The sequence below is a fragment of the Cricetulus griseus genome, chromosome 2, assembly GCF_003668045.3.
Source record: "Cricetulus griseus strain 17A/GY chromosome 2, alternate assembly CriGri-PICRH-1.0, whole genome shotgun sequence".
In the NCBI taxonomy this organism is placed as follows: Eukaryota; Metazoa; Chordata; class Mammalia; order Rodentia; family Cricetidae; genus Cricetulus; species Cricetulus griseus.
The window spans coordinates 236,066,701-236,093,527 of NC_048595.1; the positions used below are offsets into that span (position 1 = coordinate 236,066,701).

General features: G+C 37.4%; 1 protein-coding gene across 4 annotated transcripts in view; it reads left to right on the top strand.

Moving 5' to 3' along the window:
* The window catches only part of Rock1 (Rho associated coiled-coil containing protein kinase 1), a 108,409-nt gene extending 82,262 nt beyond the window's left edge, over positions 1 to 26,147 (top strand). For all 4 annotated transcript variants that reach the window (XM_027403636.2, XM_027403635.2, XM_027403637.1 and 1 more), the window contains exons 21-33: positions 1,710 to 1,779; positions 3,368 to 3,462; positions 4,724 to 4,889; positions 6,532 to 6,625; positions 8,317 to 8,405; positions 10,789 to 10,977; positions 11,917 to 12,076; positions 19,033 to 19,103; positions 19,307 to 19,395; positions 21,492 to 21,570; positions 21,719 to 21,980; positions 22,787 to 22,994; positions 24,707 to 26,147. In XM_027403636.2, coding sequence (XP_027259437.1) covers positions 1,710 to 1,779; positions 3,368 to 3,462; positions 4,724 to 4,889; positions 6,532 to 6,625; positions 8,317 to 8,405; positions 10,789 to 10,977; positions 11,917 to 12,076; positions 19,033 to 19,103; positions 19,307 to 19,395; positions 21,492 to 21,570; positions 21,719 to 21,980; positions 22,787 to 22,994; positions 24,707 to 24,710 — 1,576 coding nt within the window. In that variant the 3' untranslated portion in view covers positions 24,711 to 26,147. The remainder of the gene's footprint in view (positions 1 to 1,709; positions 1,780 to 3,367; positions 3,463 to 4,723; positions 4,890 to 6,531; positions 6,626 to 8,316; positions 8,406 to 10,788; positions 10,978 to 11,916; positions 12,077 to 19,032; positions 19,104 to 19,306; positions 19,396 to 21,491; positions 21,571 to 21,718; positions 21,981 to 22,786; positions 22,995 to 24,706) is intronic.
* Positions 26,148 to 26,827: the final 680 nt, after the last annotated feature.

Here is a 26,827-nt window from a genome sequence, read left to right on the forward strand (position 1 = left end):
CCTCAACGGGGGCTCTGCAAAGTCCACCAAATCTTCCTGTGCTGGTCCTGGGCCCTTCCCCATGTGTCCAGGGCCAGAGTGTAACCCTTCACGTGGGATGGGCTCTCAAAGTCCCTTCTTGCACCAGGGAAAAATACTAATCCACTTCCAGAGGCTCCCTGGAGTGCAGAGGCCTCCTTATTGACATCCTGTTCAGGGGGCTGGATCAGTCTTGTACTGGCCTCCCCGACAGCATCTGGGGTCGATGTGTTCTCCCTTGTTCAGGTCAACTGTTCCTGTGGATTTCTCCAACCTGGTACAGACCCCTTCGTTCTTCATTCCTCCCTCTCTCTTCAACTAAATTCCTGATTTCGGCTCAGTGTATATCTGTGGATGTCTGTCTCTGCTTCCTTCAGCCACTGGGTGAGGGCTGTAGTTCCTGGGTCGGTCGGCGGAATGCCCTCCCCGCCTTCTTAACCCCAAGAGGGTTTCTCTGTGTTATTTTGGAACTCATTCTGTAGGCCAGGCTGGCCTCAAATCTAGAGATCCGCCTGTCTCTGCCTCCCAAGTGCTAGGATTAAAGGTGTGCACCACCACCACCACCACCACCACCACCACCACCACCACCACCACCACCACCACCACCATTACGCCAGTTTCATTGTAATAAGTTGTCCATTTTTACTAAGTTGGATTTATGTTGGCAAATTTCTTTTTTTCATTTAGAAGCCCCATTTTTACCAGTTAATACATATGCCATTCACTGATTAGGTAACTTCTATAAGAAAAAGACTTCAAAATTGTGTTATTTTTCCAGCTCATCTGGTGAGGCCTCACTGCCCAGCTCCATCTTGCACCTTATAAAATGATGCTCTGCAGAGAGCATAGGCCCTTTCGTAATGGGAGCACATTGACTGTGGATCTCTCCAAACCATAAAAATGCCACTGACACATTTTCCCCCAAGCAACTGTCAGCATTCAGTAGACATTTGTAATGTGTTTTCTATCAACTACATGGCTTGTTACTAAACTACAAAGCAATTTCTATCTAATATTAAAGCCTAGCAGCCTGGGATAAAATTATTAATCCTTGAAAATCTGGGTCTTTGAGTTCCATTTTGTTCCTATGTATTTGAGTCTACCTCTCCTAGGAGTGTTCTTTTTCCTGTGAGGTGTGTTTACTGTGTGTGATAACATATTTTGTCTTTCTCCTTACCAGTTTATTTCTTTTCTTTTCCTTTTATATTCCCTAAGTAATTATTTTTATACCCCTTCCTGTTTAATTGCCAAAATATATTACACTTTATATTTTTCTTTAAGTAATTTATGATCTCTGCTTTTAAATGTTTACTACACAAAACATTTAAAATACATTCCTGTGACCTTTTTTGCCTGTAAAATGTATTTTTGTCTTTTTTCCACAAATATTTACAGGGAAAAAAACAAACCATAGCGGTGTCATTGTTTTATGTCGTGTTTGGAGAGACCCACAGTTAATGTGCTTCTGAAGGAAGCTTCCATTACGAAGGGGCCTGTGCTCTGCACACCATCATTTTATAAAGTGCAAGGTGGATCCTGACAGTGCAGCCTCACCAGATGAGCTAGAAAAATAACACAATCCTGAAATCTTTTTCTTACAGAAGTTATTGTATCAAACCTTTTGTTTTTTAGTAACTTAATGAAACCCATCATAAATATGAAAACTGATTGCTGATTTTCTTTTGTCTAAGGCAATACAGAGGAAATGAGGGGCAAATGCGAGAGTTACAAGACCAACTTGAAGCTGAGCAGTATTTTTCTGTAAGTGAAAGTTACTTTTTTTTTAAAGATTTTTATTTATTTATTATGTATACAACATTCTGCATCCATGCTTGCACACCAGAAGAGGGCACCAGATCTCATTACAGATGGTTGTGAACCACCATGTGGTTGCTGGGAATTGAACTTGGGTCCTCTGCAAGAGCAGTCAGTGCTCTTAACCTCTGAGCTATCTTTCCAGCCTCCAAAAGTTATTTTTAATATAGAGACTCTAAAAGCAGACTTAAGAAACTTAAGAGGTTTTTGGTTTTTCGGTACAGAGTTTCTCTGTGTAGCTCCTGGCTGCCCTGGAACTCACTCTGGAGACCAGGCTGGCCTCGAACTCACAGAGATCCTCTTGCTTCTGCCTCAAAAGTGCTGGGATTAGGAGTGTGCTACTACTGGCCAGCTTGAAATTTAAGAGTTTTTTTCTGAAAATTATATTTCTTTTCAAGGTTCATTGTCTGTTTAAATTGTGAAAGGTGGGAGGTGGTGGGACCCCTTTTTGTGCAGTTTTCCAGCAGTTAATTACCACCAAATCACAGCCATAAATAAAACTTTTGATAGCTGGACATGGTGATACAGGCCTTTAATCACAGGGCTCCAGATGCAGAGGCAGGTGGATCCAGGCTAGCCAGGGCTACAGAGTAAGACCTTGTCTCAAAGACTTGTTTTCTGGGCATGTAATGTATACCTAATGCCCAGCACTTGGAGACTAAATTAGAGTGGGGTGGGTTTCTTGAGTTCAAACATAGCATGGGTCACACAGGAAATTCTAGCCCAGTCTAAGCTCTTAATACCTATCAAAAAAGTAAAACAAAAAAAAAAAATGTTTTTAAAGACTTTGTTGAAGACTCTGCTTGCCTATAAGCACTAATTAATATGTGTGCTCATGAGCATATTTAGCTTGTAGAAATAACTAATGCCTTAGATATTTTTCCTGTTTAGCTCAGTCTATAGTTTGCTTTGGTTTTGCTTTTTTGAGACAGGGTTTCAGCCCTGGCTGTCCTGAAACTCTGTAGACCATGCTGGCCTTGAACTCACAGAGATCTGCCTGCCTGTGCCTCCAGAGTACTTGGAATTAAAGGTGTGTGCCACCACCACCTGGTTGTTTGTTTTTAATGGTTTATTTTTATTTTATGTGCATTGGTGTTTTGCCTGCATGTATGTTTGTGTAAGGGGGTTGAATCCCCTGGAGCTGGAGTTACAGTTAGTTGTGAGCCACTTTGTGGCTTTTGGGAATTGAACCTGGGTCCTCTGGAAGAACAGCCAGTACTCTTAACCACTGAGCAATCTCTCCAACCCCAGCAATTTCTTTAAATTATCTTAAAAGTTAAAACAAGTTAAATTGGGGGTATAGAGATGGTTCAACAGTTTAATTTAAGAGCAGTCTGCTCTTCTAGAGGACCCAGTTCAATTCCCAGCATCCACATGGTGGCTCACAACTATCTGTAATTTCAGCTCCAAAGGATCCAACACTGTCATACAGACATACATGCAGGCAAAACACCAATGCTCATGAAATTAAAATTAAAAAAGAAAAATTCTGAACTCACCATAAACATTTCATTCTTATCACTTGTTTTCACAGACACTTTATAAAACCCAGGTAAAGGAACTCAAAGAAGAAATTGAAGAAAAAAACAGAGAAAATTTAAGGAAAATACAGGAGCTGCAAAGTGAAAAGTATGTTCATTTTGCTTTGGAACAGAACAGGAAGACATTCATAAATTTAAGTTGAAAGGTGGGGGAGTAGGGGTCCCATCATTCTGATGGGGCTAATTTATTGGACTAATTAATAGCAAATCAGATTAGTCAGCATTAAGACTCTAGATTGAGAGCATCTGGCTTTCTCTTCTGGCCACTTTAAGATCCAGGCAACAACGCAGTAAAACATTCCGATAAAACACTCATTACATAAAATAAAGTAAATAATTTTTTTAAAAGAGGAGGTAGTGGTGATCATGGTTAGGGATACTTAATTCCCCAAATTTACTGAGAAACTACAAAAATCGAGGAAATATACACATGGCCAAGAGAGGATCTTTGGAACAAACAGACAAATGAAAGTAATCTAGTCCAAGTGTAAATGTCAATTCTGAAAGTTAGTTTGAGACAGAATCTCTTGTACCCAAGGCTGGCCTTAATCAGTCCTGCTGCCTCCACCTTCTTTGCAAATGGTAGAATTCTAGACTTGACCACCATACTCAAGCAATTCTGAAAAGCTTCAGAGTATACTTTCTAATATTTCTGGATAGTTCACAGTGGTTTAAATCTGTATATTTTCATAATCTCATGAATTACTTAAAGATAATGTAGTATAACCCTCTCAGTTTATAAAGTGTAAGTAACTTGCCCAGTAGAAATTCGCATGATTAGTGATGTGAATAAGTGTCTTGAATCTGACCTCCAGGTGAGCCAGTGGTTTTTCAACTTTGCCTTCCCGTCTTACGTTCCAGACCCACAGCAATTTTTTTTTTCTAAAAGTAAATAGCTTAAGAAATTAAAATCATTCTTTTCATGAGTATTTTGTAGTGGATTTAAAGTTTAAAAAGTAAAATTCTTGATTCTGTCATTTAGAGAAAATTGTGTGTAGTTTTTTTGGGAATGGTGTTTAGTGTTTTCAGAGAGACTCTCACTATGTAGTCCAGGCTGGCCTTGAATTCTCAGTCTCTCTGCCTCAAGATTTCAGTCATTAGAATTACGGGTGTAGGCTGGGCAGTGGTGGTATATGCCTCCAATCCCAGCACTTGGAAGGTAGAGGATCTTCAAGATTGAGGACAGCCTGGGTTACACAGAGAAACCCTGTCTTGGAAAAACAAAACAAAAGAACTACAGATACAGGCTGCCATGTCTAGTAAGATAATTGTTGTCATTTATGTGATCAAGTAAGAAGAATGAACTGAAATTTTTCTGTTATTACTCATTTCACTTAAAACTGTTGCAGAGAAACTCTTTCTACTCAGTTGGATCTAGCAGAAACAAAAGCTGAGTCTGAGCAATTGGCTCGAGGAATTCTGGAAGAACAGTATTTTGAGTTGACTCAAGAAAGCAAGAAAGCTGCTTCAAGAAATAGACAAGAGATTACAGATAAAGATCACACTGTTAGCCGGGTAAGTGATAGGTGAATATCTGACTGAAAATGATTTAAGTCAAAATAGGTAACATTTTAAAGTATCGGGGAGTGTGTGCATACATATTTACTAATGCCTCTTATGTAAAGTGACCTTTCTGTACTTGTGTTTATCTTATCTAAAACAGTTGAGAATGATAGAAAGTCTTATTCAGCACACTGGGTTTTTTTCCCTGCTACAGATCTGTGTTACAATTTATTGGAGTAAATGCTTATCCTAAACTCATTTTTTTTATTTTCTTACTATGTTAAGAGTGTTTGTATGGACTAGATTTCTTTGAAATTTGAGTCACTATTCTGGGGTAAGAAGAAACTCACTGTTAATAATTCATTGTGATCAAAATCAGTCCTACAATTCTCTGTTGTTAAGGTCCATACTGTACTCTGTATAGTAATTTGGGATCAGTGGGAGTTACAGAAACTTTTCTTTGGAAGTTAGCAAGCACTATGATGTAAACACGCCTGGGTTCAAATCCTGGCTTTGCCTCTGAGGAGTTTTGTAATTTTGGCAAATCTGAGGCTTAGAGAATTAATGCAATCTGCTGAGATCACATAACTTCTCAGAGGCAAAGGACCTGAGTTTGAATCTCTTAACACCCTTATAAGAACATGTACATGGCTAGCTACCCTTGTCTGTAATCACAGCTTTGGGAATAGAGACAAGCAGATCCTGAGAGCTTCCTGTGCACTCAGACTAGCCAAAATAGTGAATTTCCTGTTCAATTAGAGACTGTGCCTCAGTGTCTTAAAGGAGATATAGAGGAAGATATCCCATGCCTGCTTTGGATTTTGTATGCCTATGCTCCAGCATGTGGCTGTCCTGAACTCACTTTGAATTCACTTTGTAGACTAGGCTGGCCTTGAACTCACAAAGATCCACTTGCCTCTGCTTCCTAAGTGCTGGATTAAAGACAACCAGCTACATTACTAGATCTTATCTTAACCTTCTCCCTACTTCCTCCCTCACCCAACCAAAGGGGTTGGAGGCAGGGGCAGAAATAGTGTTCTTTCTGTGCAGTTGTTACTATGATTACAAGAAAACAGTATACTTGGAATAGTCAAGGCTGAACATAATATTTTCATCATCTTCAGATGAGAAAACTGAGACACAGGAGAATGACTTGCCCCAGGGTCACATAGGTTAATAGCAGAGCTAGGAACAAGTTCAAATTTCCTAGTCTTGCATCTAGTTCTGTTTATAATACACCTTTTGACTTTATTATGCTTAACATATATAAACACATACACATACATACATGTGTACACATACCATTTTTAGAAGGTAATTATTCCTAATATATTTGTAACTTACGTATTAACTTTTGGGGGGCAAGGGGGTTTCGAAACAGTGTTTGTCTGTGTAGTTCTGGTTATTCTGAAACTCACTCTGTAGACCAGCCTGGTGCTGAACTCAGAAATCCAATATTCTTTTCTTCCTGCATGCTGGGATCAAAGGTGTGTACCACTATGCCTTGCTCACTCACATATTTTAAACTGGAAACTAGGCATTTTCTATAGTTAAAGTAATATTTAACCGGTTTTATCAGCAGAAGATGTTAAGCATTGTTTTAAAGATTTTTAACTTTAAGTATGAAAACATAGTCTTTGTTTGCTTTGTTTAGCTTGAAGAAACAAACACCATGCTAACCAAAGATATTGAAATACTAAGAAAAGAAAACGAAGAGCTAAATGAAAGGATGAGGACAGCAGAAGAAGGTATATGGCGTTTCCTTAACAAATGACAGTGTGGGGCTGGAGAGAAGGCTCAGCAATTATGAGCACTTGATGCTCTTACAAAAGACCCAGGTTCGGTTCCCAGTTCCTAGAGATCCCACACCTTCTCACAGCTTCTGAGGGCACCAACCGTACACATGAGACACGTGTGCAGCCAGGACATTCATACACATAAAATAAAAATAAATCTGTTTTAAGTTTGTGATAATTAATTTTTTTTTAAGCTATAATATGAGGGCTAGTGAGACAGGTCATTCACTAAGATAGCTTGCTGTTCTTACAGAAGACCCAAGTTTTGTTCCTAGTATCCACATTTGGCAGCTGACAACTAACCTCCTTGTAACTCTGATTGCCTCCAAATGCTCCCTACCAGAGTGCATGTGCGAATGCATACACACCTTTATTATTTTTTTTTAGAAGGCAAAAGCAAGTTTTGATAGTATAAACAATTTAGTGTCTCTAAAATCAGTATCAAGGTGATTTACTCTTAAGGTTATGAAGTCTGACTTCCAGCAAGATGTGTCCCTATACATGAATACATGAAGGTGCAGTTTTAATGCTTCATTAAACCAACATTGATTTAAATCCTGTCTTTCATGGACCTTGTTTTCAGGACAGGAATTATCATACAAAAATCCATCCAAATCCAAGATATTTTGGAGAACTGTTGTCTCCTTGGTAGACCCTCTCCATGTGATCACCTTCAGTCAAGATGGCCGTGAAGTCACTTGATCTCCCTCTTCCCCAACCCTAGTCAAAATGGCCAGTGCCAATGTGGCTACACTTAAGTTTAAGTTAAGATGGTGGGAAACCATGTGTTGTTTCCCAGAACAGCTCTAATTTAGAGTTACAAGTTTTAAGTTAACTTCTTGTTACAGATTTTTAACCATAAATATTGGGATTCCCTTAGCTGTTTTTTAATAAAGTAAACATTATAACTTTAATGACATGAATCTCTGTCATTACATCAGATTCAGTAGCCAGAAAGCCCAGAGGCGAATTCTAAGCCCAGGCAGCTAGTTGCAGTGTAACAGCTGAGCTATCACCAAGACACACAGAACATAGTAACTCATGCATCCAATACTAATCAGAAACAAACATGCAGTGCCCACATACGTTTATACATTTAACTGAGCCTGATGCAATTTTGCACATACCTTTTTTAAAAAAGCGAAAAACAATGTAGCCATTCATGACAGCTGACACCTTTCATTTCTGCACTCAGGAGGCAGAGGCAGACTATGAGTTCCAGGTCAGCCTGGTTGAGACCATGTCAATAAATAAATAAATAAACAAATAAATAAATAAATAAATAAATAAATGCTAATTCTGTGATTAATCATTAGTTGTTTTTTACATTGCGTTTTTTAATACTTGTTTTCGGGTATTAACTTATGTAGGCTTAAGAATTATATTAATGATCTGGACAGGGAACAAATTCATGCAGTCCTAACACCTGAGAGGTGGAGGCAAGAGAATTGGAAGTTTAAGGGCATCCTGGGCTACATATATGTAAAACAAAATCAAGTAGATACCTTAATGAAATTACTGAAAGGTACTGTGTATTACTGTGTAGTGTATAGTAATTTCAACAATTGAGGACATTGTTAGTTTGGAATGCAGATAAAATTATTTAATGCTGTACAGTAATGTTTTACCTGATTTATTGGCAGAATATAAGTTGAAGAAAGAGGAAGAAATAAATAATCTTAAGGTTGCCTTTGAAAAGAATATCAGTACTGAACGGACCCTGAAAACACAGGTACATGTGCCGTCAGTCCTTGCACTCAAGCATGGTAAAATCAGAAAACTAATAATTGTTCTTTATGCTTGTTTTTTACTAAATGAAGGTCATGGGGTTTAGCTTTTCGTTAGAATAAACAAGATGAATCCCTGTTAAATATAGAAGACTTACATGAACGTAGAATTTCAGTTAAGAAAGTTAATTCGTCTAGTAATTTCACTCGTAAGCTTATGATGATGCAGCTCAATAGAGGAACAGCTGCTTTGTGTGCATGGGGATCTGACTTCCATCCCAAGAAAGAGAATGTTTTTTTGTTGTTTTGGGTTTTTTGTTTGATTGTTTATTTTGTTTTGTTTTTCAAGACAGGGTTTCTCGTATAGCCCTGGCTGTCCTAGAACTATCTCTGTAGACCAGACTGGCCTCAAATGCACAGAGATCCACCTACCTCCACCTCCCAAGTGATGGGATTAAAGGCGTGCGCCACCATTGATTGCCCAGCAAGAAAGGAAGACTGTAATATAGATTGTATTAAAAACCTATTATTGACAGTAGAAAACATAAAGAAAAGATATATTAGATCGAAAGTCAGAAACATAGTTTGGGAATAAGAAACAGTAGAGGTGGTTGGCTTACCTTTTTTTTTTTTTTTTTTGCATTTGATTATGTATCTAGGTCCCTTTGATTTTTGTAATTGAAACCTAATGTCTTGACATGAAACCCTACCTCAAGAAAATGTGTATGGGGCGTTGTGTGTCTTGTCATTTTACTAAGTTACTAGTAGTGGTGGTTTTTGTTTTTGGTTTGTTTTTGTTTTTACAGTAATTGTTTGCTTTTAATTTAGTTAAATAATTGGCGACAAACAATTTTATGTTTAAGTAAATCTTGTTAGGTTTATTAGTCAGTAATCTAAATATGCATTCAATTACTAAGGGGTGCCTCATCCTAGGGGGAACTTTACTATTAACCTACTTTTTAAACTTTGTTTATTGTGTTCTCTGTGTCACAACCCTGGCTGTCCTGGAACTTATTCTGTAGACCAGGTTGGCCTCAAATTGGAGATCTGCCTGCCTCTGCCTCTGCCTCTGCCTCCTGAGTGCTGGGATTAAAGAGGGGGGTGGGGGTGGGTGGTGGGTGTGGGGTGTGTGTGTGTGTGTGTGTGTGTGTGTGTGTGTGTGTGTGTGTGTGTGTGTGTGTGTGTGTATCTCTATCCATCCATCCGGACAATTGAAAGAAATGCAGAAGACTTTAGTAGAGGTTGCCTTTGAGGAACATGGTGTTACACTGGCTTTTCACATTCTTTGTTTCTGAATTTATTTTCAAAGTAAAAATATGTGTTAGATTTATTAGTAGTAATTATTATTACTCTTACTCAGGGGTGCCTCATCCTAAAGGGAACCTAATCAATGTGGGTAAGAGCTACATTAGGGCTTCTTCTGTCTTAATGGGGGGAGGGAAACTTATCATTTTCCTTTTTTATGTTCCTATAGAAAAAAGCCATGACTTCTACCCACTGTGAGTACTATGCATGCATATGGTAGGCATACATACATAGAAATAAACAAATACTCATACACATAAAAACAAACCTTTGAAAATAACAAGGTAGAGAGCTGTTGAGGAAGATAACAAATAACCTTTGGCCTCTGTACACATGTGTACACACATGTGTGCACATGGGTATGCACACAAATACAACAAAAGAAAAGGAGTTTCAATATGACCTAATCACCTTGTTTTCCTATTTGCCCAAAGGAAAGAGATTTCTCTCTGGCCTTTTTTCCTGTACTTACAGTGCTATGCCTGCCTTTACTCCTTCATGTGTTTTCCTTGTTTATCCATCCCCTAACTCTCCTAAGAAACACATGGAACTGAGTGCAGTGGTGTACACTTTTAATCCCAGCGTTCATGAGGCAGAAGCAAGTGGAGCTGTCTCTGAGTTTGAGTAGTATGTAGTGAGTTCCAGGCCAACCAGCTACATAATGAGACTCATAAGTAAGTGGGTAAGTAAATAAGAAGGAAGGAAGGAAGGAAGGAAGGAAGGAAGGAAGGAAGGAAGGAAGGAAGGAAACGTGGTACTCTAGGGAGCTTTTCTTATCTAGGAAGAACATAGTTATATTTCTTTCTTTATATGTTGTATGCAGTAATATACTGCAGTACTGTTAAAACAATCAATTTTTCTTTGTGTAAGCCTGATTCTTACGCTGGATTAAATAAGGTATTAGTATTAATTATCTGAACCACCACTCATGAATAGTTTGTTCCATAGAAGCCTAAGTTTATACACAGAGACCAAGAAAAAAAAATCTGTGTAAGTTTGAAAGCCAATATATTTTAATAGACATTAAAATTGAATGGGTACAGTATATAGATCCTTACAAATACTGTTTTAATGTTTAAACAGGCTGTTAACAAATTGGCAGAAATAATGAATCGCAAAGATTTTAAAATTGATAGGAAGAAAGCTAATACGCAAGATTTGAGAAAAAAAGAAAAGGAAAATAGGAAGCTACAACTGGAACTTAACCAAGAAAGAGAGAAATTTAACCAAATGGTTGTGAAACACCAGAAGGAGCTGAACGACATGCAAGCGGTAAGGTCTGTGTGTGTGCGCGCACACAGAGACCATCTCCTCCATGTGTCAGTCTCTACCTGTTAACCTGTCTTGCTTAAAGTAGACTTACTCGTGTAAAAGTTTATGTTTTAGTTTATGGCATTTACATTTTGATCATACATGCTCTCTAATGTGAACATTTTTCCTGAAAATTTTCAAAGGTGCTCTCTTAACTCTTAGTTGTCATTATTTCAGTAATATTTACTAATTAGCAGTTACTTATTATGCTTAGGTTAGAGGATCTTGATATAAGTAGCCTGTTTTCCTACTCAGTGTCTTCTTTTCTAGAATTAAAATACCAGTAGTATTTTATACTTCTTACATGTCAATAACAAAGTTATGAACATAAAATGGTCTCAAGACTCATTTTATGTATTTTTTCATACCTTATATTTAAGAAGAAAAGAAAATTTTCTTAACAAAGTAGGGTGAGGGGCTGGAGAGATGGCTGTGTAAGAGTATTTGTTGTTTCTGCAGAAGACGGGTTTGATTGCCAACACCCGTATGGTAGCTCAGAGGCATCTGTAACCCCAGTGCCAGGGGATCCAGCAGGCATGAACATGGTATGCATACATGCAGGCAGACAAAATATTCATATACATAAATAATATAATTTAAAAGGTAGTGGTTATCTTTAGCATTGAACTAAGAAACAACCTAGTTCTGTTATAGTTGTCAGGCACTACTAGTAGCATACTCCCATCCCAGATACTTGGAGCAGACAGGAAACCTGCTTGAGCTAAAAGTTCTGGGTGGGCCTGGCCAACTGTGTTTCCAAAAGAAACCCAACCATAGTAATAAACATCCATGGTGTATAGCATGTTTCACACTTAATTACTCATTTACATTGCAGTTATTAAATTTTAAATTATTTGAGTCTGATTATTTTTATTATCCTGATATATTTTTCAAAAATAGCAATTGGTAGAAGAATGTACACACAGAAATGAACTTCAAATGCAATTGGCTAGCAAAGAGAGTGATATTGAGCAGTTGCGTGCAAAACTTTTGGACCTTTCGGATTCAACCAGCATTGCTAGTTTTCCTAGTGCTGATGAGACTGATGGAAACCTTCCAGGTAAGAAAAATTCTGTTCTGTCATCTGGGTTTGCTCATGTTTTTTATTTTTCATTCCATCATTTTGTTCTTGACTCATTAAGAAGGAATTGTTTTTAATAGCCAAGACATATGACAGTTATTTGCTTAGGTACATTTTGTAAAAATAAAAGCAGTCATAAGCAGGCTATTCAGATATACTGAGGATGTGTAAAGAAAAGAAAATGATTTTTGTTTCTCAAGACAGGGTTTCTCTGTGAGCCCTGGCTGCTCTGGAACTTGCTCAGTAGTCCAGGCTGGCCTGCCTCTGCTCTGCCCCACATTCCCCCCCCCCAACCCCTGTCCTGCACTTAGAGGTGTGCACCACTGTGCCTGACTCTGACAGAACCACAGTGGCTATATACAGAAAGCCTAGGCAGTGTTTTAGTGAGAAGCCTGCAGTAGTCTTTGTCAAGTTGTAAGTTTGCAGAAATAGAGAAAAGGTGATACTGTTGAAAGGACAGAGGGTGAGGGGAAAGCTAACCAGAAAGTAAGCACAAGTAAACGCCTGATGTTCCTTTTCTCTGTTTCCCTAATTAATGTAAGTAAAAACAAATATCAATAAATAGATACATAGATATTCTTGGCTTAATTGGAGTTCAAATGAAGTGAATAGGTTACAGATACTAAAATGTATAGCTGGAGAGGTGGCTCAGTGGTTAAGAGCATTGTTGCTCTTTCAGTGGACCCCGGTTCAGATCCCGGCACCTACATGGTGGCTTACAACATCTGTAACTACAGTTCTAGAGTATCCACACAGGCAACAGGCCTCCTCTGACCTCCACACAGGCAACAAACGTATATGTAGGCAAAAAAAAAAAAAAAAAGCCACACACAAACACACACACATCAAAATAAGATAATTCTTAAAAAGTGTAAAGCATGCAGGATGCTTGTGGTGCCAACATTCTTAGTTCAGTGTTTCATATGTGGGGTTTTTTTTGTTTTTTTGTTTTTTTGAAACCACATAATGGAAAATAGATTTTGTTAGTATATTTTCTGTATAGTACATGAGTAAAAAGATACTTTTTAAAAGCTGGACAGGTAATGTATTTCAACAAAATACACTTCTTTCTATTTTTGTAAAGTTGATACGCTACTTTTGAAATTTTTTGTTGCTCAGGAAAGTGGTACTCAAAGGATATGTATAATATCTGCCCACTTGCATTGGTGTCTTTGCCCTTATACTTTAGCCCAGAATCAGGTTTTTGTGAGAGTTAATGGAAAGAAGGATTACTTGCTATTCTAAAAGGCCAGGGATGCCTTCTGATTCTCAGTGTTTGCCTCTCTTATACAGCTTATGCCTCTGGACAATAGTAGCTGTGGGTTAATAAGAACCTCTGCTTTTGGCTACTTAGACATTCAACATCAGACATAGTAGCAAATACAACTTATAGAGGCTTTTGATTATTGTCTTAAAGTTTTTATTGCTGTGACAAAAAAAAAATCATGACCAAAACAGCTTGGATCTGGAGAGATGACGGAGTGCTTAAGAGCACTAGATTCTTCCAAGAGGATCTGGTTCCATTCAGATCACCCATGTGGTGGCTCATAAGCATCCGTAACTCCAGTCCTGGGGAACCAACACTGTCTTCTGATCTCTGTGGACACCCGGCACTTATGTGGTACACAGGTACAGATATAGATACAGATATAGATATAGGTATGCAAGCAAAACACTCAGACATTTAATCAATAAATTATTTTGAAGAGCAACTTATATTTCTTGGGTCACACTCCATCTCTGAGGGAAGTCAGGCAGGAACTCAAGCAGGAACCTGAAGGAAGGAACTGAAGCAAAAGCCACAAAGGAACACTTCTTACTGGCTTGCTTCTCGTGGCTTACTCAGCCTGCTTTCTTATACAATCCAGGACTGCCTGCCCAGAGATGGTGCTGCTCAGAGTGAGCTAGGTCCTCCTACATCAGTTATTAATTGAGAGAAGTTTACTGCAGTGTAAGAGGGAACTTGTACACAGCTGCAGCTGGTTCCTGATGTTGGCAGGTAGTCTCAATATACCTTTTGTCTTCAGCACCTTCTATTTAGCATATATGAATCCTGTATGAGAGCTTCTCAAATGTGCAAAGCCTGTGCATTTGAGGTTCCTCTTCCCAGGTAACTCTAGTTTATATCAAGTTAAAGGGGTGGAGGACAGCCAAGACAGTTACCACAGTCATTTAGTTTTTGACTGAAATTATAAACTCATTTTTTTGTTAGACACAGGATACTTCTGAAGTAAAGGGACTCTATTTAATGTCAATCCAAAATCCCAAGGAGGGCTCTCTCTTTGTCCCATGCATTTCTGTTAGCTTGTGATGTCTTACTGGTTTTGTCTAAATTTCAGAGATTTATACCTTATTAGGAAACATAATTAGAAGACTTGAATTAAAAGATGAGTTGGTGTGATCCAGACTGGCAAAACACATGAGGTGGTTTGATTGGCAGGCTTCAGGTTAGGAACCCTGATTAACCTGGGAGTCTTTTGGCAAAGGGATTTAAATGTTTTTACTGGCTCTGTTTTGCATTTTTGTCTGTTTTTATTTTAAAGTTTTGCTTAAACAAAAACTTTTAAATATTTCCAGATATTTTGTTTATGAGGCTATCAAATGTCAAAGTACTCTTGGCATCACTGTGATGTCAGTGTAGGAACATTAGAAAAAATACTGCAAGCTGAATCCTGACTTTCCTATTGAATGTAGAAACTAAAGGATAATCTTTCAAAATTACTCTTCCTTGAGGCTAGAGAATGGCTTAGTTTTGAGCACTTGCTGCTCTTGCAGAGGACTGGATTTGGTTCCCAACATTTTTACGGTGGTTCACAGATATTTATACTTAAGTTCCAGGAGCCCTGATGACCTTTTCTGGTCTCCTTTGACACATATATAGTAGAGTTACATATAAACAGGCAAAAGCTCATACATTAAAAAAAAAAAAGTAAATTACTTTCCCTCCTGCATTAGTTATTTTGCTCCCCAGTAGAAAATTCATATTAAATTCACTATACACTAGATAGTTGTAACACAAAAAAATAAAAGACAGATATTGCGGTTCAAGCTTCAAGCTGAAGATCAGAGAAGCAAAACAGCCAAGCCAGTAGCTCTTACCTTTACCCAGCTGAAATGACAATCCTGTCTCCACAAATCCTCAGAGGCAAAAAGCTCTCAGTTCCTGTCTCGTCCTCCTTATATTCCTTTTCTGCCCAGCCATAAAGTCCTGTCTCCATCTCCCTGGAGCTGGTATTAAAGGCATCAAAGGCATGAGCTCTGTTACTCTTCACTCTGGTGTAGGCCAGGGTGGCCTTGAACTCAGAGATTATCTGCCTCTGTCTCCTGAGTCCTGTGATTAAAGGTGTGCACCACCACTTCCTAACTAGCTAGTATGGCTGCTGGGATTAAAGGTGTGTAACACCACTGCCTGACCACTATAGCTTGTGTGTGGCTTTGCTTTCTGAATCCTCAGGTAAGCTTTAATAAATCATCAATAATATATCACCACAGATGCTTAAAAATAGTTTTTGACAAATAAGAAATAAGGTTTTGTAAAGTATTTTAATATTTATCCTTAATATAAATTGCATATTATTTACTTGTTTAGAATATTTCTTGAAGAGGACTAAACTTTTAATTTTACTTCAGGTTAGTTAATGGGGGCTGGAGAGATGCTCAGCAGTTAAAAGCACTGCCTGCTCTTCCAGAGGTCCTGAGTTCAGTTCCCAGCACCCACTTGGTGGCTCAAAACCGTTTGTAATTGTAATCTTATGAAATCTGATGCCATCTTCAGATTTGCAGGTGTACATGTAGACAAAACACCCATATACATAAATACATCTTTTTAAAAATTAGTAAATGAATTTGCATATTATAAAAGGAGAACTTTAAATAGATTGTTATTCAACAGTTAAAATAATAACTTTTTAAAGTACATCCTATATTTTTAGTTCAGTGATTTGGCTTTATAAGTAGTTGTATAAATGAAGTGACACCATTTCATTATTTCTCTGAAACATCATTTAATATAGAAATTCTAACATATCTTAGCTGTCTAATGCTTAGCCTCTATAGTGCTTTTCATGGGTATTTTGTCATCAGTTAAATCAAATTTTTCCTAAGCTTCCTAATTCTAAAAATCTTAGAAAAGCATGTTAATTCTCTCACTTATCACTGAAGTTCCTGCCTCAGGTTTTCCAGCAGGTGGTGATCTGGCACACTGTGAATATGGAGAATATAGCTAAAACATTGCATGGTGGTTCTCTACCACTACTAAATTGGATGTAATATATTAAAGTAAACTTTGGTGATCATGATATTTAAATTGCCTATGTTAGCTATTAATTTACATCCAATTAGGCTCAGTGTGTTATGTGAGTGAAAGAGTCAGTTGTTGATGTTGCAATGCTACAGACATTTTTCAAAATTGCTTTATAAATATATAAAATCCAAGTTAGTTTTGTACTTCTGTGGTAAAGTGTTGATGAAAATCTAGTCTAAGTTCTGCGCTTCTTTCTGGAGAGCCTAACTTGTATGTATGGATGTGAAAGGTGAATTTACAGCACTTGGGTGCACATTGCCCCCCTGGGCCAAAGTGGTGGCTTTCAGGACCTAGTTAGATACATTAGCAAAGAGAGGAAACAGAAAGGTAGTGTCATTGCTCTGGCATGAGCTTAGCCTCTAGTCTAAGCCATCTCTTGAGAGAGGGAGAGAGTGTGTGTGTACGCCTGTGTGTGCACACATACACAAATGTACACACATATCTGTGTTTAAATTTATACTCTTGATCTTAGTTCTGTTCTTAACCCAAATGTAGAAAATCACTGAAGTGGGTAGGGACGGGTATTTTAGACTACACTGTTTTGTATAAAGGTCAATATTGAAGGGCTTTTATTTTATCGAGGAATTACTAGTATTAGACATCCTAAACCACACTTTAAAGTAAGAGATCCATTTTTGCCATATTAGTGGAAAAATTTCCTAGTAGTATTTCTCCTTTCTTAAGATAAAAGATTTATGATGATCAATATATAATGAGTAGCCTTCGCTACATTATTTAATATGAAACTGCCTGTTTGGTTTTTAAATTGTAATCATTATTTAGAGTTATGTGGCTAATTTAGAAAAAAGGCAGAATAGCAAAGTAATAAGCCATAGGCTTTATGAATCAAACATTAGGGTATGGTCACTGTTCTCTCAAAACTTGAAAAAACTATTTAAGAGAAAAATAATTATTGATAAAATAAACGGTAGGAGTAGTAAAGAAAAGACTTAGGTAGAAATAGAGAAAACTTGAATTTAACTTACCACAATTTGATTTAATGAACCAGTGTTTTCATGAGGGTGACTTAACACAGACAAAAGCTTGGTTTTGTAAGTTAAGTAACTGGTAGTAGTAGCAACAAAAAGAATATTACACCCAGTAACTTACTATTGTGAGACTTGAGAATAGACTAACATTCTATTTTAGAAACGTTACTTCAGAAGTTAAGACATACTGGATTTTTATAGATACAGATAAAGGAGGCTTTAGAAAGTCAGCCACTTTTGCTAAGCCCAGGTGTCATAATTTTTTAAGTGGAGAGTGACAATAGAACTATATATAAGAATATTACATCCTATATTCTAGGACTTTATAAATCTTAATTATGAGCTATCACTTGTAAAGCATTTTGGCAGTCAAATGCTCAGTAATGACATCTGTAAGACTGAGCTTTTAGCTTTATGTGAAGAGGGAAAAATAAATGTTCCTACTGGGATTATAATTTCAGCCATAAATCACACTATATCAGTGTACTTTAAAATTGGTTACCTTTCTATTTTATGTTTTAAATATAAGATTAATATAGGAAGAACTTGAGTTTTCCTATCTTCAACCCAATATAACCATCTCTAAAGAAATCACCTGTATTTCCCAGACACTTCTGATAAACTTTAGATATATTTAACCAGATGTGGTGGTCTACACCTGTGATCTCAACACTCAGGAGGCTGAGGCAGGAGGATCTCAAAATCAAGGCTAGTTTGGACTACACAGTGAGATTGTCTTAAAAAGTTAGAAGCTGGTATAGCACCGGTCTAGCATGCCCACTGCCCTGAGTCTGATGATAGTGCCACAAAAGGAATAAATGAACTAGCAGCAACAGCTGCCATAAAAGGCTTTAGTTATAGTCAGCAGTTTATGGTGTAAGTACTAGCAGTTAACCTGCCTGTTTCTGTGTCTTTTTCTGTTTATTGAGTTAAATATGCATAAAAAATATAATACTTTATTAGTTTGAGAAGGGTTGGAATTAGACTTACCTACAGAAATAAGTGCCTTCCAATCAAATGTGATGAACAACTTTAGTGAAATTGTTGCGTGTTTTACTTGAACGTTAGTTAATTAGGATATTTTACTGAGAAAACAAATAAAATGCTTGTCTCTTATTCTTTGTATCTAGTTGGTTCTGCCTGCATTCCTTATTTATTTATCTTCTACTCTTGTCTTCTGTGAGTAATAGGACACCTCAGTACTTTTGCCTGCTCTTGTGTAAATCATGGCTCGGAATCATTCAACTTGCTGCATTTCTTTCTTTTCTTTTTTCTTCCTGTTTTTGCTGAATATTTTATATGAATTTTATGTAATATTTAAAGCATTATATATCATGTCCATGTAAGCTGTAATCCATTCCAGTCTTGCCTGGCTCTTAAAGACATTGTTATTCATACCTTTTCAATTGAGTACTAAATGTTAATTGTATGGGGAAAGTGGCTTGGGATTTTTTTTCTTCAGTCTTTGTTAAAGTTAATTTGTGTGATTGAAGCATGAAAGAACAAATTACAGCATTTATTCATTTAGCTGTTTTCTATTGCCTGTTGCTGCATGCTGTCAGACAACTTGTAGTTTTCCTTTTGGTTTTATAATTTAAGATTGACTAGTATTCTTTTTTTTTTTTTTTTTTAATCTCTCCTAGAGTCAAGAATTGAAGGTTGGCTTTCTGTACCAAATAGAGGAAATATCAAAAGATATGGCTGGAAAAAACAGGTACCATATACCTAAATTCTTCTCAATGATATTTTTTACATGTTTTACTATAAAGCATAGAACTTGTATTAACTGCTCTATTACTAACTTTGGTTTTAAATTAATACAGTATAATGGAGACACAAATGGGAAATATTATGGTAGTCACTTTAAATCAACTTAATGTTGATCTTTTCGTTTTTCTTTGCCTTTTGTCATTTCAGTATGTTGTGGTAAGCAGCAAAAAAATCTTGTTCTATAATGATGAACAAGATAAGGAACAATCCAGTCCATCGATGGTGTTGGACATAGAGTAAGTTGCCTTTGAATCTTTATTTATTTATTTATTTATTTATTTATTGCAGATTTTTTACAGTTACTTGACTGTTTACTTGAGTTATTTTTATAATGGCTTGACCTTTTGTGTGAAACAATGTTACCTATTTTTCCAAACAAGATGGCTCAGTGGTGGGTAAAATTTGCATCTGCTGCAGAAGTCTAATTGTTTGAGTTCTGATCCCAAACCCTATGTAAAAGGTGGATGCAGTGGGGCAAATTTCCAATCCCAGCATACCACTACAGGGAGTTGGGAGGCAGATGGGAGTCTCTGGAAGGCCAGCGAGCTTGGCTTACACAGTGGCAAAGAGAAGGTGTCTCAGAGAAGGTGAACCAGTGAGGATCAGCACGCTGCCCTTGTCCTCTGACTTCCATATATGCACCATGACGTGTGTGTGCCCACACTGACACAGACAGGCACATGTACAAATTAATAAAGTCTGACTATGGCAGACTGTGAGAAGGAGTATCTCAAAAAGTAAAATTGGGGCTCTAGAAGTGCCTCAGAGGTTGAGTACTTGCTGCTTTTGCAGAAGACTCGGATTTGATTCCCAGCACCCATGTGGCATCTCACAGCTATAGCTGCAGTTATAAAAGGCTTGGACAGCCTCTTCTGGCTTCCCCAAACACTAGGCATACACATGGTGCACATACATATACACAGGAAATTTTTTTTTAAATTTTTTTTATTAGTTCAAGTTGGGAGCAAACTTGTTTCACATGTAAATCCCTTCACCCTCTCCCTCCCCCCACCCCGACCTACTCCCCACCCCATCCACCCTCCACTCCCCAGGCAGGGTAGTGCCTTCAATGGGGGCTCTGAAAGGTCCACCAAATCTTCCTGGGCTGGGCCTTGGCCCTTCCCTATGTGTCCACGGCCAGAGTGTATCCCTTCACTGGGATGGAAATTATTTTTTTTTAGTGTAAGATTGTTTAGTTAGCATACTGACACCATCAGTGGTTTATGTTACGTAATAGAAGCAAAAAGCTGGGGTGTTTTAGTAGTATATGAAAGACTTAGTAAGCATAGGATTTTTCTTTGTGTTCATTCTCATACATTATATTATTGTAGAGGTGTATATATACATATATATATATGTACATATATAGTGTATGTAAAGATACTAGGTTCTACATATAAGCTTATAGACAACTAGTTGGAAAATTTTAAGTGTACAAGATAAATTCAAAATGAAGTTTGGTAAGTGCTATTCAAGAGATACATAAAGTTAAATGAAGGACTGTCAAGATGTCGCAATGAGTAGCAGTGCTTGCTGCTGAGCCTGATGACCTACATGTGATCCCACAAAGTGGAAGAAGAAAATAAACTCCAGAAAGTTGTTCCCTAACTTCCACATAGGAGCTGTGGCATGTGCACCCATCCATAAAATGCACAGTACATAAGATGTTTTTATGTTAAATAAGTATTTTTTGGAGCTGTTACTGGTTAGAATGAAAACAAAGTTGAGAGAGCCCTGGTAATACTTCAGTCTGTTTAAAACATCAGTTATGAATAATGAACTTGAGTGGAATAGTAAAAATGAGACTGCATTTAGTTTTATAAAAACAAACTGCCATGTTGTCTTTCAAGTGAATATGCAATCTTTCATTTCTACCTTCAATATATGAGTGATCTATCTTCTCTACATTTTCATCAGCATTTGATGTTACTAGTTTTACCTTTAAAGGTTTATTTTTACTATCTTTAATTGTGTGTGTGTGTGGTGGGTGTGCACATGAGTGTAGGTGCCTTTGAAGCCTCTTAATTTGGAGTTAGTGGCAGTTGTGTGTTACCAAATGTGGGTGCTAGGAACCAAACTTGTCCTCTGGAAGATCAGTATACACTCTTAATCAATGAGTCTTAAACAATCATCTCTCCAACCCCTATTGTTTCTTTTAAAATTCCGATATATATCTCAAATATATATATGTATACATATATATCAAATGATTATTGGTGTTGAACTTTTTTGTTTGCTTCTTTGCTACTTACATGTTCTCTTCAGTAAATGTATTCCTTTTGTTACCAATGAGATTCTTATAATAGATTTATATCATTTATCTCTGTCTTAGTAAATTGTTTCATGTCCGACCGGTAACCCAAGGAGATGTGTACAGAGCTGAAACTGAAGAAATTCCTAAAATATTCCAGGTACAAATGTTACATTATAATAATATAATATTAAGGTCTCTTTTACCTCATCATAAGTGAAATAGATAGCTGTGTTTTCATGCATTTAGAATTTTTGTTTACAGATTAGGATTTTGCTGTAATCTTTCTCTGCCACTCCTGAATGTAGATCCTGTATGCAAATGAAGGTGAATGTAGAAAAGATATAGAAATGGAACCAGTTCAACAAGGTGAAAAAACCAACTTCCAGAACCACAAGGGCCATGAATTCATTCCTACACTCTACCACTTCCCTGCCAACTGTGAGGCCTGTGCCAAACCTCTGTGGCATGTATTTAAGCCACCCCCTGCCCTAGAGTGTCGAAGATGCCATGTTAAGTGCCACAGGGATCACCTAGACAAGAAAGAGGACTTGATTTCCCCGTGCAAAGGTAAGGTGCAGTGTGCGAGATGTCTCAGTGGCGCAGATTCTGTAGGTTGGTCCTAAGGTGTGGTGTTTTGGCACCTGAGGAAGGACCATGCAAGCAGTCCTTTGTGAGAGACAGTGATTCAACATTTAGTGGGTTTTGAATGCAAATCATCCCCTTTTCAATTGGCAGCCACTATTTAAAAAAGAAAAAAAAAAAAAAAAAAAAAAACCTGAAAGTTTAGAGAAAAGCTTAGGGTGAGTCCCACTGCTCCCCTTAGAATTTTCATCTTTCCTTATTTTCCCACAGACGGCACCTCACAGTGAGGCCAAGGAAACCTATGTAGACTGACTGCTCTCAGAAAAGCATAGGTTTGCCAGGTGTTGGTGGTGCACGCCTTTAATCCCAGCACTCGGGAGGCAGAGGCAGAGGATCTCTGTGAGTTTGAGACCAGCCTGGTCTACAAGAGCTAGTTCCAGGACAGCCTCCAAAGCCACAGAGAAACCCTGTTTTGGGGGGGGGGAAACGGAAAAAAAAAAACGGAAAAAAAAGAAAAGCATAGTTTCTACAGATGCATATGCTTGTTTTACTGTTAACAGTTTTTGTATTTCTAATTTTTCTTGTGTTTATAACTATTGGTTTTGATCTTTTTCGTTTTTTAGAAAAAATTTCAGTCTTAGCCACATTGAGGCAAAGATATTGTCTAAGGATAATTAACCATGATATCTTAAAAATTAAGAACTTGAAAAACTAAGAATTTAATAGTTTTTAATATTGTATTATGGCTTTAATTGTGAAAGTTTTGTGGGGATTTTTGTTTTTTAATACAGTAAGTTACGATGTAACATCAGCAAGAGATATGCTGCTGTTAGCATGTTCTCAGGATGAACAAAAAAAATGGGTAACTCATCTGGTAAAGAAGATTCCTAAGAACCCACCATCTGGCTTTGTCCGCGCCTCTCCTCGAACAATGTCGACAAGATCCACTGCAAATCAGTCGTTCCGGAAAGTGGTCAAAAATACATCTGGAAAAACTAGGTAAAGACTAAAATATTAACCTTTTAGGAAATTGTGTATTAAAATTAGAATTTTAGGGATTGAAGGGTTGGCTTATCAGTTAAGAGCACTGGCTGCTCTTCCAGAGGACCTGAGTTCACTTTCCAGCAACCACATGGTGATTCACAACCATCTATGACCGTAGTCCCATGGGATCTGATGCCCTCTTCTGGAATACAAATGTACATGCAGACAAAATTAGAAACCTAGTAAGGCATCAGGCAGAGGCAAGTGTGTCTATGTGAGTTTGAGGTCAGCCTGGTGTACAGAGCAAGTTCCAGGACAGCCAGGGCTAAATGGAGAGACTCTGTCTCAACAAATACTACTGCTGCTGCTACTACTACTAATAATAATAATTAAAAGCCTTTGCTACCTTTAGCAGCACACAAACTAAAATCAGAACTGAATTGCTTTCACCATAGAGAACATCATTTATATATAGGTAGGTCTTAATGTATAACTCACTCGAAGGGTTTTATGAATTAGTTTAACTGATTGCTATTAGGAATTAGTACATAAGATACTTTCATGCCGAGTTTCTGTCATAGATTGGGATATATATGACATGGTTTGGCCCTTGTTATTTTAACCCACCAGAGTAACATTTTTAAATGCAAATGGATCATTGTAAAATGTTCCTCATCTCTTACACTGTGTTCGTATTGAGTTCTTTTGAAAATCAACATTAGTTGTTAGTACTGATGAATATTGTATTACAAATCAACTTCTCAGTTAAATCCCTCTTTGTAAGTCTTTGATGAGAATTTTTTTCAAAAATATTTTATATGCTACGACAGTTATAGGACACGTCTAAATCCTGCCCACCCTACCATCCACTTCTCCACCTCCCCCACCCCCTGGTTTTTCCAGACAAGGTTTCTCTGTGTAGCCCTGGTCATCCTGGAACTTGCTCTATAAACCAGGCTGGCTTCAAACTCAAGAAATTCACCTGCCTCTACCTCCTGGGTGCAGGGGTTAAAGGCTGAACCACCATGCTCAGCTTGAAGCTGCCTTTAATTCACTTACTGTCTTCACTCTCTACTGTTTGTAGCAAATCTTATTCCTTGACATGAAGTGTGCCCTCTTCTTCTGTATTCTCAAGCCTCCACACTACTACAGTTGTCACAGCATTCAACTGAACTTCTAGAATGCTATTTCAGCCACCTGGTGTAGGGTATAAACAAGGACTGAAACCATTTAAAATAAATTTTTGAGTAAGGAAATGTTTTCGCTGCTGGGCCATGATGGTACCACACCTTCGGTACCAGCACTCAAGAGGCAGAGGTGGATCTCTTGAGTTCAAGGCCAGCCTGGTCTACAGAGTGAGTTCCAGGACACTCAGGGTAATACAGCAACACAGAGAAACCTATCTCAGAATACAAAACAAAAAAATCAAAAAGCAAAGAGTTTTAGAAAAAGAATAGAAACACAAAGGAAATCATATTATGGTATTGTTTTCCTTCCTCTAAACTTTGTGATTACTTATTCTTTTATGTAAGTATATATATTTGTCTATGTTTTTAGGAGGAGTTGGGGGTAGTGTTGATGGTATTTGGATGCAGGGCCTCCTGCATGCTAGCCAAATAGTCTACCACTGAGCCACACTGTCTCCCTTCCCTCCAGTTGTTGTTTCTTATATTTTCAAACCAAGTGTCTTTCTTAAATTTCAAGACTCTTTTTTTTCTCTCCAACAGTTAACCATGTGACCTACTGCTGTGTTGGATTCATGTGGGATGCTACCTTCTAAACCAGGCTGTTTAACCACTCTGAGCAGACAGGCTGTTTCTTTGATACCGCAGGCTTTTCAGGGTTAAGATTGCTGTTATTCTGTCTCTGTTTTGGCACAAAAAGCACACTGAGGATTGTTTTTGTTTTGTTTTGTTTTTTCTTGCGGGTTTGCCTACAGGTAGATTAGATTAATTATTACTATGTAATGCAAGTACAGTTGGGGAAAGCTTAGCTAGTTATATTTTTTAAGGTGCTGCCTTTTTGAATTTATAAGAAAACGCCTGTCGTCATGATAGAACAGTTTTCCCTGTGTGAGCAGGAGGGAAGAACTTTCACTTTCAGTGGAATGGCCGTCACTGTCAAGACCAGTTTGTGGAAGGAGTAAAGAAAATATCTCAAAATGAGACAAGTTTTCTGTTTTTTAAATGACTTAAGTTTTTGTGCTCTTGCAAGACTATACAGAACTATTTTAAGAACATAGTGATGTCACTTGAAGCTCAGTGCCCTCACTGTAGAATTAAAAGCCTTACTGTTGATTACCCACAGTGGGTTTTAGGGAGAAATATATTATGCTTTACAAAATACTGTATATGTTTCAGCAACTTTGTAGATTGGGGACTGGGAGAAGACAAAAGAATTACATTTAATCTATGCATTTTTGCCAAGCCATATTGAGTTATTTTACTACTAGAGACTAACTGTACAAGAGAACCAAGTTTAGAAGCATTTGTGTGGGGTACATCATTTCTGTAATTATATATTGTATTTCTTTGTGGTTTTAACTGAAAAGACATTAAGTTAACAAACATAAAAATGTATGCACTGTTTGAAATGTAAATTATTCTTAGAAAACTTTCAGTGGGAGTTCGATTACCCTATGAGTGCCTTAATTTGAGAATTTTTTACTGCCATAAGTACAGACTTTTCAGAAAACAGATTTTACAAAAAATAATGTGTGTCAGTGGGCTTTTTCATTGGTAATTGGTTTAATTTAAATATATAGGTTTGTTGAACTTTTATAAATTGAGTACAATCTTTGCACCAAACTACCTGCTACAATAATGAAAGACTATTAAAACTATCTGCAAAAAAAAAAAAAAAAAAAAAACGATTTAAAGTTGTACCAGTAGTAAAGAATTATGAACTATATCCATGATGTTTTCCAGTTAACATAGGAATTACCATATGATACCATTCATCTCTTCCAGTAACAAGAGTTGATTTGTATGGGCAGTGTGATTTATTTTTTTTAACCAAATACCTCCTCAGTAATTTATAATGGCTTTGCAGTAATGTCTATCAAATAAGCACTGGAAAACCAGTCTTCTCTAGGGGATCTGCATGTTTCAAGTCATATTGAAAGCCGCACTGATGGATATGTAATAATAAACATATCTGTTATTAATATGCTAATGACTCTGTGCTCATTTAATGATAAATAATTTATGGATGGATAGTTTTAATATTGACTACTATGGTATTTTCTCATGGCTGGAATGAGATGGCATACTAAAAATTATTCCATGATTGTATACAAATGTTTGCTAAATTTTTGTGAATAGATTAAAATTATTTTTTAAAGATAAAACTTGGCTTGGGCTCTAAAACAAGAGGTACTATTGTACTATTGTTCAAGTGAAAAGTTGGCCAGTGCTTGTTGGAAAGCAGTTCTCCATGGGTCTTTTGCAGTTCTGCACTTATTGTGAACAGAGGCTGTGGTAACTTGTGTTTGGACCATCACAAATACCATAAACGACAGCCAGCGTCTCTATATAATCAACAGCCTTAGATGACAGACTCTTTCCCTTCAGAGGTCCCTTTACAGCCAGTATATCTCCATGGTTAGTGTCAGGCAGATGTGCTTAAGCTTATTATAAACAAATCACATTCCAGGGCCGGAAAGATGGTTCACTGGTTAAGACCACGTTTGCCTTTCCTGCAAGACCCAGTCTAGTTCTCAGCATCCAATATCAGACAGCTCACAACTTCCTGTAGCTCCAGCTCCAAGGGTTCTGACACCCTCTTTTTTTTTTAAATTTTTTTATTTAAATTAGAAACAAGATTGCTTTACATGTCAATCCCCAACC